Source organism: Zingiber officinale, chromosome 3B (genome assembly GCF_018446385.1).
Source record: "Zingiber officinale cultivar Zhangliang chromosome 3B, Zo_v1.1, whole genome shotgun sequence".
NCBI lineage: Eukaryota > Viridiplantae > Streptophyta > Magnoliopsida > Zingiberales > Zingiberaceae > Zingiber > Zingiber officinale.
The window spans coordinates 15,196,953-15,209,595 of NC_055991.1; the positions used below are offsets into that span (position 1 = coordinate 15,196,953).

The 12,643-nt window shown below is 42.0% G+C and overlaps 2 protein-coding genes across 3 annotated transcripts; both read left to right on the forward strand.

Moving 5' to 3' along the window:
- Positions 1-861: 861 nt before the first annotated feature.
- On the forward strand, positions 862-3,457 carry LOC122055973 (pentatricopeptide repeat-containing protein At2g13420, mitochondrial-like). 2 transcript variants are annotated; one of them, XM_042617684.1, is made up of 2 exons: positions 862-1,697; positions 2,304-2,529. In XM_042617684.1, exons 1-2 carry the CDS (start codon positions 1,096-1,098, stop codon positions 2,392-2,394), a joined length of 693 nt encoding a protein of 230 aa, XP_042473618.1. In that variant the 5' UTR covers positions 862-1,095; the 3' UTR covers positions 2,395-2,529. The 2 variants fall into 2 exon arrangements, with proteins under 2 accessions (XP_042473618.1, XP_042473617.1); XM_042617683.1 differs by having other exon boundaries at positions 1,572-1,697; positions 2,304-3,457.
- On the forward strand, positions 3,446-12,607 carry LOC122055975. Its single transcript, XM_042617687.1, has 2 exons — positions 3,446-3,573; positions 12,256-12,607. Exon 2 carries the CDS (start codon positions 12,264-12,266, stop codon positions 12,471-12,473), a length of 210 nt encoding a protein of 69 aa, XP_042473621.1. The 5' UTR covers positions 3,446-3,573; positions 12,256-12,263; the 3' UTR covers positions 12,474-12,607.
- The last annotated feature ends 36 nt before the right edge of the window (positions 12,608-12,643 follow it).

The window sequence follows — 12,643 nt, forward strand, 5'->3', positions numbered from 1 at the left end:
CTGGTTGCACGAACCTCCGGCGAACCTGCACAGAAGTCGGGCCGGGAAGGGGTTCCCGGCGGCGACCCTCCGACGCTCAAGTCAGGCAAGCAAGCAGCAAAAAAAAGTGGCTCCAAAGGTGTTGAACGCGTACCTCCGACGAAGTATAAGGTTCTTTATATAGAGCGGTGAAAGAGCTTATGCACGTCCACCGAGGCACATACGTGTCCGCAGCCCATATCGCGATATGCGTCTGTCAGAAAGCTTACATGACGTCTTACCGCTACAGTCCAAGCACGCCTTCGATGGGACAACAGGACACCTCGTTGTCAGACTTGGAGTATAGCCTAGCCATAGGACTTGACAGCTGTCATAAGATGTTCTTGTCCTTCTCTACCCACCACAGGCCGGGGCGCCCGTCCGTCCGACTGGACAAGGAGTCCGTCCGTCCGGCCTTCATCTTACGCTCCGGCCGGACGGCACTCACATCACGTCCGGCCTACCGTTTGCATCGATATGCTGGGTAGATCCTCGGTAAGGTGCTGTGGGGACTGCTACTGTTCAATTGAGCGCCGGAACCCCGACTTCTGTCGGGGCGCCCTTTGCCATCGGTTATTCGTCGGTCGGCCGGCCGGGAGGCCGACCCCTCCTTCTCCGGTCGACCACCTGGCCCCTTGACTCCCACGTGGCATTGACCCCTCAGAATGGGGGTCCCCTGTTCTAACCGCCGGATGAATAATATTCATGAATTATATTTATTGATATCAATTTACTAAATAAATAAATTTTTAAAATAAATAAATAATTTTAAATATCAATCAAAATAAGTAAAAATTTAAATTATCAAATCAGATTTTTAATAATATCTATCAAATTTAAATTCATAAAAAAATAAATTAAATTAAATTTGAACTATAAAATGACGTAATTTATTTTAAACTCGTATAGTCTGGACTCAAATAGCTTATTTTATATGAAATTGCCACGTTAACACCCCTCACAACGGCCCCCTACGGAGGGAGGTCGGCCGGAGAGGCTTTGTTAATTGTTACGGTTCAGAAACACCCTTTGATTTGGGGGCACTGCGCCGCACAGGAGCCCCGGCGTGATTTCATCATGCTCCGGCCGAAACTCGCCTGGGTTCTCCATCGTCGATTTTTCAACCCCCTCCCTTCGCCTCTCCTTTCTCCCCGCTTCCTCTCTTCCTCTTCCGAACCCACTGAGGTGGTCACCGCCCCGAAACCGACGCCGCCGCAGATGGAGCCGTCCCCCGACGCCGATTCCCTAGCCCATCTTCTTATCCGACACTACAACCCTTTTCACGCTATGGAGTCCCCTCTCCAGCTCGCCGGGGTCGGCCTATCCAACCCCCTCGTCCTCCAAACTCTCCTCCGCCTTCGCCACGCCTCCAAGGTCGCCCTCGGGTTCTTCATCTGGGCCCGCGACCATGCCCACTACCAGCATGCTGCAGATGCGTACGACCTCATGGTCGATATCCTTGGAAGAGTCCGCCAGTTCGACGTTGCGTGGCAGCTAGTCATTGAGATGGACCAGCGCGGCGTAGGGCCGTCGCCGAGGACGTTTTCTGTCTTAATCCGTCGGCACGTAGCTGCCGGACTGACGAGGCAAGCCATCAGGGCCTTCGACGACATGGAAGCGTTTGTGGGGAGGGAGCCCAATGGAGACGAATTCAAGATGCTACTTGACACCCTCTGCAAGTACGGCTACCCTAAGGTCTCAAATTTCCACTTATTTCTTTCTTAAACATCCAATTTTGCACTCTCGCTGCTTGCCTTTCTTTCTCTGCCCTTCACAATTTCCTTCTGTGATTGTGGTTTTTTTTTTTTCTCTCTCTCTCTCTGTAATTATTGAGTTTGTTTGATTCAAAGAATGTTATCTCGAACTGGCTTTTGATTGATACTGCATTGAAGAATAGGTGAGTTTGGTTTTGGACTACCAGTTCCATGTTTCAAAGTAGATTGTTCCGATATGAGTTTTATGTGAACATGCATTTAATTGTATTCTTCTATATTCAAAATAAATGTGGTAAGTTGACGAGAAAGGGGATAAGATGCAAATTGATGGGCATCAACATTCTTCATCAGTATAATTTGTATTCTGGATTAGCTCCATAAGCGTGTTAAAAAATTTTATTGTTGGCCATTGAGCTACTGTTGACAATATTTCTCCCTATTTATTTTGTAAATTATTTTTTTTTTCTAATTCCTGTTCTGTATCCATACAACCTTTTCCCCCCATCTAATTTCATGGTATTGATGTGCAAGCCAATTGATTTCATGTACCATTTCTTTTTTTGTCTACAGATTGCAACAGAGCTATTCAATAAAAGGAAATATAAGTATGAGCCTGATGAAAAGACATATACGATACTGGTCTACGGTTGGTGTAAAGTAAACCGACATGACATGGCGCAGCGATTTTTAAATGAAATGGTTGATCAAGGGTTAGAACCAAATGTGGTCACATATAATATTCTGCTGAATGGGATGTGTAGGAGGGTTAGCTTACATCCGGATTACCGGTTTGATAGAACGATCCAAGCTGCTGAGGGCCTTTTAAATCAGATGTGTGACAGAGGCATTGAACCAGATGTCACCAGCTATTCTATTATCCTTCATGTTTACAGTCGAGCCCATAAACCAGAATTATCACTTAGTGTGTTCCACTCGATGAAAGATAAAGGAATTTCCCCAACTATAGCAACATACACGTCACTAATCAAGTGTCTTGCTTCATGTGGAAGACTAGAAGATGCTGAGGAATTGCTTAGTGAGATGATGCATCATGGAATCTGCCCTACTCCAGCTACATATAATTGTTTTTTCAAGGAGTATCGAGGAAGGAAAGATGCGGATGGTGCTATAAAACTGTATAGGAAGATGAAGGAAATGAACCCAATGGGCGGTCCAGATATTCATACATATAATATATTACTTGGAATGTTTTCAAAATTAGGTCGCATGCAGATTATCCAAGAAATATGGAATGATATGGGTGTTACTGGTATTGGACCTGACTTGGATTCCTATACTTTATTGATTCATGGTTTGTGTGAGAAGCAAAAATGGAGGGAAGCTTGTCATTTTTTCATGGAAATGATAGAGAAAGGGTATCTTCCACAGAAGATCACATTTGAGACTTTGTACCGGGGACTGATACAGTCAGATATGTTGAGGACTTGGAGGAGATTAAAGAATAAGGTTGAAGAAGAATATCTAAAGTTTGGTGCTGAGTTTCAACAATATCACTTCAAACCTTATAAGAGATAACTCAGATAGTGGAGCTACTAATGATTCCTTCAAAGACAATGTAATGTACTTCTGATCACCACAAATTGGCAGTTCTAGATGAATTTTCATGCCATTTGTTGCAGAGTGTTATTACTTTGATAAAAAAAAATCTAGTATGTCTTGGAAGTGGGCAGTATTTATTGAAAGATTCATTGTCATTAAACTTACTGATCTGGAGCGTGATTGGTTGGTAATGGTTGAGTTCAAAGGCTTGCATTTGAGTTATTTGATTCAAGTTGCAAAACAATCTGAAGACCTGCATGGTCATTCTTCTAATACAGCGGTATGATTAAGACCTTTAATTGAATCATAACATCACTTGATTTTTTATTGTCATTTGCATTTAATGACTATGAAATATCTATGGGATAATTCAACAACTCTAGTGGTATGATATTGAAAATAAACCTGAACCTTCTTGATTGTTATCACAAAGTTATAAACTAACTTGTCAGTTGTCTCATCCCTAGTTCTGTTCCTCCAGTATATGACTTCATAGTGTTCTATTCTTTTCATATCCCTTTCTTCTTTCAGCAAAACAACACTTAGCACATAGTCAAATATTGCTAATTATATTATTGTTAATTGGTCCTTTAATCAGATTGAGTTAACCTTAATTTTCTTGAACTCTTTGGTTTTCAAAGTTTTAAAGAAAGGAACACATTTCTCTGCAGATTTAGATAATAATCTACTCAATATTGCATCCCATCCATTTAATTTTTGTACTTGGTTTTATTTCTGGAGACATCACCTCTATTATAGCTTAAACTTTATTAGGATTCACGTGAATCATGAACTCAAAGAATGACATAGTACATGGGGATAAACCTCATTCTAGACTTCTTGAATATATTGAAACTTTCTTGAAATCCTAAGTATGCCCTTCTTTAGTTTGTCTTCTTAATCATATCATTCATCGATATAAGCTTCCATCATTTTTCCAATTAAACCCTTAAACAACTTGCTTGCCAAATTTTGATAAGTAGCACCTATATATATTTTTTTGAGATTAAAGGCATGATTTTGTAGCAATAAGATGTTCGGAATAAAATGTGGGACTCATTTATTTAAATGTGTAAGTCCACATGCATATGTTATTTTCTACTGGACTTATTCATCGTGATTATTCTGGCCAACCAAGTTGGGAATTCTATTTGCCTAATTATGTCCACATTTAGTAGGTTGTCCGTCCACCTCTTTATCTACAGTTGTTTCCTTTGTATTTCCATAATTTCTGCTAGACAAGTTGCATTTTGCCTAGAAGATGCAAGTGACTCGTAGTTATATCCCAAGATATTGACCGTACATCAGGTCAGCAGGCCTTGCTTCTTGCCTATGGGGCCCACTCTCGGTCAACACTCTTATGTATACAAAGATGACCTTTACCGCTAGGTCAACTCTTATAATGATGTATAGGAAGTCTCCACTTATGCTATAGATGAACTCAATTTAGCTCCCCACTCAAATCTTGGCTCTTGAGTGCTACGTCCAACTTGGCTTTCAAGCTCTCATAACTTGGTTTCTTGAGTTCTTTGTTCAATAACAGTCGCAGGTTGGCTTGGCCTAGTTCTCAGTAACGACTCCTCCATGATCATCAACTGTCAAGTGGTCAATACTGTCATAATTAAATGGTAATTATACTAGGAGATACAGTTTAAAAAAATCCCATCTTTCTTGGAGATCATGGCCACAATCTCTACATATTCTTTCTTCTTACACCTATAAATACTCAAGTATTAGTGTCATTTAGAGGTATGGATATCTCCTCACATTTTTACTTTTTTGTTTTTTCTTCCATTGCATCCTAGTGGCTTAAACATTGGAGAACTTTGTCAAACAACTCCAATGCATTCTAATGTTTGCTCAAGTGTAGGTAGGTTGGTCCATGACATCTAGGTCGGATCATGGGATGCAAGTCGGGAAGTATCCCCACCCTAGCCTCCACCTCATTGGCAAATCTCCATATCATCACTGCTATGTCAGCATTCACCTTGGCCATCAATTTTTGCAATATAATTCTGTTGATTTCTTAGGAAAATCAGTTAAATCAAACAAAGACGTGGAGATGGTGACTACTAAGAGGGTTAGATCCAAATATCCTGAGTCTTCCACTAGTTGGCGTGACCTGTCTAAGACTAACAATTCGAAATTCAATATCACGTAATTAATTACTGCCATTGTGGATGAAGTCCTCATGGGTACTACTTAAAACCCGCCTAATTCAGTAGGCTGGGCTAGGGAGCCTAGATTTCAAAATTTACTTTGAGAGGTCGCTCCCATAGCATTCATGAGGGTCGTGCTCCCATAGGTGATCATGAGCCACAAGATGAGCTCCAAGAAGCTAGGAGTCAATGAGGGGAGTTGCATCACGTAGGGGAACCCTCTTTTTGATAGCAATTTTGGTCAAGGAGTTGCTGGTTAATTTAAGGTTGCCTCGAGTGGGGGAATACAATGACACGACTAATTCAAAGGACCACTTATGTCACGCCCCAGAGGAGTCCCAGTCCGAAGAAATTTCGGCAACATCTCCCCTGTACGGCGGACAATCTGAAACTTTCTACATATCTCCATACCTCAGCCACATGCGGCTGGAATAATAACAATAAATATAACACAACCACACAAACATCCACGCAGTTATATATAATCAAACAAGCAGTAATACTCTGACTCGAAAACCACCCTACTCAACTACACTCGTAAACTCAAATCCGACGAAACTCACCTCTTATGCCGACCCGGCAGGCATGTAGTAGAATAAGACCAAATAAAATCCATCGACATCACAAAAATAAATACAACGTCCAAGTATCAAACAAATCAAGTCTAAACATAGACAAACTAGAAGAAAACTCAAAAGTCAATCAATCCTCAAGGTCTGCAGGGGATCTAGCACTACGTGCAGTGGGGACTAGCGACTGGAACTCCCTCCTGACAGCATCAGCCTGAAAATAACAACAATGGAGGCGGGGTGAGTCCAACACTCAGCAGGTACAATTGATATGCAAAGTAAAGAAATAACACCTAGCACTAATCATGCGTACAGTCTCCTGATAAAGATAAAGGTAAATGCAAACCGAAGAAGACAGGAGAGAATCTGTACTAACCAGGACCCGGTATAAGGACAAACAGTCCGAAAGGTATAGAAGACCTGTATGCATGTCAAACATAGGTATCCAAACAATATGTAGCATATAAATGCAGCAAACACAATCACAAACAATAAATGCATCATGCACATGATGCCAATGTCATGGTCACCCCTGACGTCAGTCAGCCAACTCACAACAAAAGTGGGACCAAGTGGGTAGGGCTGTGACAACCGTGCACTCTGCAACACTACTCCTGATGAGTGATCGAGTGGACGAGATGTTGTCGGAGTACAAACATACTCCTACCCCAAATCATAAATGGGGGAGCGCAATGCTCTCATCTCCCGGTACACCATGACGGAGAGGAATCTCTAACGTGCTACACGTTGCGTCACACTACCCATGAGCGGATCAACGGAGCACCGGAAGAGTCAAACTGACGTGCTACCACGCTGTGTCACGCTACCCATGAGCGTCACAACGGAGCACCGAACAGTGATAAAAACTGGCAAAGTGCTCGACAATAATGGAGCAATCTATCGCACAACATGCGATCATGCAAATGGTGCATGTCACTAAGCATGGTAATATACTAAACCAACCTCTGGACATATAACAATGGGCACCATAGTGAATAGATCAAATCAAGATATACTGATCAATAAGGTATCAAACCTAGGTCCTGAACATGTGAAACATGGTTATATCACTACCCATGAGCATGTGAAATCAGATAGGTATCAACACGAAATGCCAACAAACAATCAATCAAACAGGTAACATGTATCGGGCAGTGATTAACCGAAACAAATAAGAAAACACAATTAATGCAAATTGTTAATTTCATTACTAAGCATATCAAAGACAATAAGTCAAAAGTACCCGCCTCCGAAAATAGAAAGGTCCAATCTGACTCCGAGATACACGTCTCGCGTCAATATCCTGTGTCACCAATATACGTACATTTATTTAGCTAGAACTCAACGAATAGCTAAATAAAATCTCAACGACCAATAGGATAAGATCCTAATCAACCTATACATGATCAACAGTATAAATCCAATCCCTTATGATCTACAACTAAGCAAATGCTTAAATCCATAGACCACATCATCTCAATACGTATCTGAATTCATAATCACATTAAGAAATTCTAAATTATTACACCTTACCTCAAAATCACAGTCGTGATCACTGATCCAATGCCAAGATATAGTTGCTACTGGATCAAGATTTGTGGTCGAGATTGTAGACCTGTTGTCTTCCAAATCAAACGCCCCAATCAATGGTTGCTGACCAAGAAACAAACAAGTTCTAGTGTTACTACTTGGATCTGTAATCCAAACACAGATCAAAAGAATACTACTGATAAGAAGAAATAGCAAGGGTACGTTGCTCACCTCACTTACCTGTGAGCGGGGAAAGAAGAATGACCGAACGGCAGTGGAAGCTAAGCCGCGGGAGGGAGGACCTCTGGTCTCAAGAGCCGATCACCACAAATCAGTGAGGAAGAGCCAAGACTCGGAACTAGGGCAGAGATCAAACTCGGCAGGCAAGGTGGCGTTGGCACTGGGGTTCGGCACAGAGGAAGGAAGGAAAAATCGGGAAACAGAAGAGGGAAAACCAGCACTGCTCGTTGTCGGCTCTGTGAGTGGCGGCCGGCGACGGATCTAGGGCACAGCTGGCACAAGCGTCGGGTGAGGTGGAGGCCGGAAGAAGGGAGGAGATGGCAACCCTTCCGGGCAACGACGGTGCGGTGCAGAGATGCGGCAGAGAGGAAGAAGAGCACAGATGAATAAGCGGTGCTGCTCTGCTGAGGATAAGCGGCCGGCGGCAACTCGTCGGACCAGAGGAAGGGAGAAGAAATCGCTGGTCGGCGGGGCTGGCTAGGGCACAGACGCGCCTGCGGTGGAACGGCAGTGGCGTCGGCGCTGGTTTCCAGTGACCGGCGGTGTCTCGTGAGTGCAAGGAGAAATCGGTCACTCGGCGCAAGAGAGGAACGAGAAGAGATGGGTCGGCGGCGGTGCTAGGGCTCCGGCAAGGGATCGGCGGTGTCGCGAGCCCAAAGGGGAGGAGGAGTCGGCTTCTGTGGTGAAGAAAAGGAAGAATCTGCTGTGGCAGTAAGGGCATTCGGCGTGAGAGAAGAAGAGAAGAGGGAGTTTTCGGCGAGGATGAGAGAATCGGCGAGGATGAGAGGAAATAAAGGAAAAGAAAGAAAAAGGAATATAAAATAAACATTTCCTCGCTTAAACGGGTCGCCTAAACAGGCTTTTCCGGGTCCCGTTTTTATCCCCGTTAACTCGTCCGTTCGAGCTCCGAAAAATTCCCGGAAAATTTCCAAAAATTCCGGAAAATTCCCTTATTAATATTCGCCTATTTTCGGTATTTTACAATTTATGCAGGTCAACGCAGGTCGGGTTAGCTCAATAATGATTCAACGCGCTAAAACCTAACACCAATAAGTTCTTTGATGAGTTCAACTTGTCATTCCTGCATCATTCGCTAGCAGCAAGAAGTACCCAAAAAAATTTAATTTATTCAATCAGAAACAGTAGAGGTCCTAGTCGTTTCAGGAATACATCCAATAATTCACCTAAGTAACCCTGGATATACCTTCTGTCACCCTTAGAGTGCCACCTTTGGAGTGTTGAGTAATGTATTCTCTCAAGGCCTCTAGGAGGGTGATTTTTTTTTAATCTCTAATGAAGAGGTTTTCATCCAATTACGACTAGCTCCTCGGACAGACTAAGAAATATATCAACATTGAAGAAGCTTAATGATTGAAAAGGAATGAGTAGAAGACAATTATTCGACATGTTGATAGGGTAGAATACAATCCACTACTAAGGATCGAGCCCCTAGGGCACTTTGCTCCTTGCACGCCTTTGAAAATATCTTAGAAAAAGGCATTGTAGATTTGCGAGGAGAATCTGACGTTCCAATGTCGGGGAAAAGACCTAAGAGGCCTTGCCTAACCGCTTCTAATTCTTCCATTGCGAGCATGGTCATACCACCTAGAATTGTCAATAAATCAATCGAGAGATTGTACGTGCCATCAACTCATATCCTCGGATGAGGCCCCTCCTGGTCCAAGAAAGAGGTACGTCAGAGAGAGGTTGGGTATCATGATGTCTGAGGTTTCCGAGGGTGTACACAGAGGAGGATACAAGTCTAATAAGAGTCTGATTTGTCTTCTCAGGAAGAGAGGGGAACACGTAGTAGGAGGCAGGCTGGGACTGCTGACAATCATCTCACACAAGGGATCATCAGCATCATCTCATGAGGCTAGAAGGATTTGAAATGTTTAAGATATATGTTTCATGCTGCTTGAAAAAAATTTCACATATAGTATTGCTTAATGCTAATTTTGAAAACGAGAACTCTCTTATAGAGTTGGAACATATTCTCCCCCTTAGTCTCAATAGCTCTTGGGTTAACTTCTAGATATCTAGTTCTTCTATTATCTCTCTCTGATCTTAGAGGTCTGCTTGGTTGCAGGATTGAGTTTCTTCTATTATTTCTCTCGGACCTTAGAGTTTTGTCTAGGTCATGGGATCGAGTTTCTTCTATTATTTCTCCCCAACCTTGGATGTTTACTCAGTTTTGAGGATCGAGTCTCTTTTATTATCTCTTCTTGACCTCAGAGTTTATCCCGGTCATGGGATTGAGTCTTCTCTATTATCTCTTCCTGATTTTAGAGGTTTGCTCAAGTCACAGGATCAAGTTTCTTCTATTATCTCTCTCTAACCTCAAAGGTCTACTCGAGTCATGGGATTGAGTGTCTTTTGTATGTCTCATTGACTTCAGAGATCTGCCCAGATTGCGAGATTGAGTTTCTTCTACTACGTCTCCCTGACCTCTGACATATGCAACTTGGCTGTGGGATTGAGTTTCTTCTATCATCTATCCTCAATTTCGGAGGTTTGCCTAGGTTGTGAGATCGAGTTTCTTTAATCTCTCCCTGACCTTAGAAGTTTGCCTAGGTCTAGAATCAACTTTGAACTTCTACTCTTACTAATAGCTTTTTGCAAGGTTAATTACGAGCTACTAGTGCAACAAAAAAAAAAAAAAAAAAAGACATACCAACGTCAATACACAAATGTAACGTGATTCAAAATTTGTTTTCCCATTTCACGACCTATAATTCTTCAAAATGTTATTCCTGAAAGCCCATTTGTCTTTCTCCTTCTCAGACTTTTTTTGGTTTCTTACAATCTTCTTTATAAGATGAGAGATGAAGCATGGAAGATTCAGACTAAGATTATACAAGGAGAGCTCAAAAGAATAAGAACAATAAATTTAAACATTAGCCTTTGAATGCTCCTTGTGATTCTCCTTTTATAACATTCAATTTCTCCAACCTTTACTTTCTATTCTACCGTTTGTCACTGGTTAGTCGAGTATTTTTATGATTGTAAAAGTCTACAATTTGCCAATGGCTACCTAAGTCGATTAGTATCTACCATCAATCGATTGTTTTTCTATACACTTTAGGTCATCTGACACTGTTGTTGCTTAGCTTTGTCAAATCAATGGCTTTAGTTATAAGCCTGTTGAATGCAATTTAGTTGATTGCTTAGTCAACTTGGCCATGAACAAAAACATTATATTCATTAGCTAATCAGCTTGAGTCGACTATCTAACTGACTCAATCACCAATCGATTGTATCCTACCTGTTAGTCAATTGGATCATTGACTACAATCATTCTAACGATCGAGTCTGCCTAAATTGAGAACTTCTTCCTCCTAGGTTACAAGTCTTTGAATTCTCTACTCGCTTAGATGTTTACTTGGTAGTTTGTCTTTGCGCACAAGGCTATCTCTTATTAAGGTACTTGTCTCTTGAACACACTGAGCTCTTGACTCATTTCATATATCATCCTTCATTTCTACCTATATAGTTGGAATGAGCATCACTAGTGGAAAAAGACTGTCATACTGTTAGTTGCATAAATGATGATAACTTTCACTTCGAGGGGCTGCCCTATGCGATTTGAATGGGAGGTAAATCATGGGAAATTTCGTCCAGCAAAGTGACTCTTTGCATGGGGCAGGTGACCTGCGATGCATTTTGCACACGCTAAGAATCGACCCCATGATTTATTATAGAAACACCACATGTAAGTACCAACTACGTCAACCCATGGGGGCGACAACCATACTGCTAGTGAAATCCAAAAGGCGACAACCATACTGCTAGTGAAATCCAAAAGGAGGGTGCTCCAACATTATCACAATGTAAAATGCAAATGAAGCACAAGCATAGTTTAATGAGGAAGGATTGGGTTGTAATCAATTCTTAGCGGGTGTAAAAGACTTAGTTGGGTGTCTTCCCTCCTCTATACAAAGGGTCATGCTAGGGCAAAATATTTTCTATGATTTATCTATTTGTATCTTACTGTATGACCGATGATGCTAGTCACTTAGGACGAATGATATCACTTTTGCTCTAATGAAAAAGGATTGGGAGGTTAGATTGCCTACGATAGTCAGAGAAGGCAATGGGTATGACCGTGCAATGACGCTTTCTAGTATCCTAAACATTATCAACCTTAGGAAATCACTTCGAAGGCACAAGTGGCATTAATAACGTGGATTCCTTGTCTCCCACAACAAGAATTGATAGTGAAGGAACACAAAGTTACATACCGCAACATGCTCAGCACGTGTTCATCTCCCTTTTTAACTACTTTTTCCCAAATCCAACGAGAAAGCAGAAGCATCGATTCTTCCTCTCTTTCCAATTAATCCTCTCTCTATTTAATATCAACTTCACCTATCCCCCGTCTTTAGACTTGTAATCTTTATGCTCGTATATAATGAACCCATGGAAATTGGGAGGCAACACTAGTTATTGCATTTACCTCAGCAGGTTGAACGATGGCGGATTGGGGTCCTGTGGTGATCGCGGCTGTGCTGTTTGTGCTGTTCTCACCGGGGCTCCTGATCCAACTGCCGGCAAGGGGGAGAGTGGTAGAGTTCGGCAACATGCAAACCAGTGGTCTCTCCATCCTCGTCCATGCCATCCTCTACTTTGCTGTCCTCACCATCTTTCTCATCGCCATCGGCGTCCACATCTACACCGGCTAATTAATTATTCATTTCCTTTTAAAAACTTTTCCAATTCATCGCTACAATATGATTGAGATGGTGTCAAGTGTTTCGTTGTATTTCTAGCTGCAAATTTTCAGAATTCCTAATTATCTAAAGCATTCAAGGACAAACATATTGCAATTGCTCCTTTATGGGATAGTTATGTA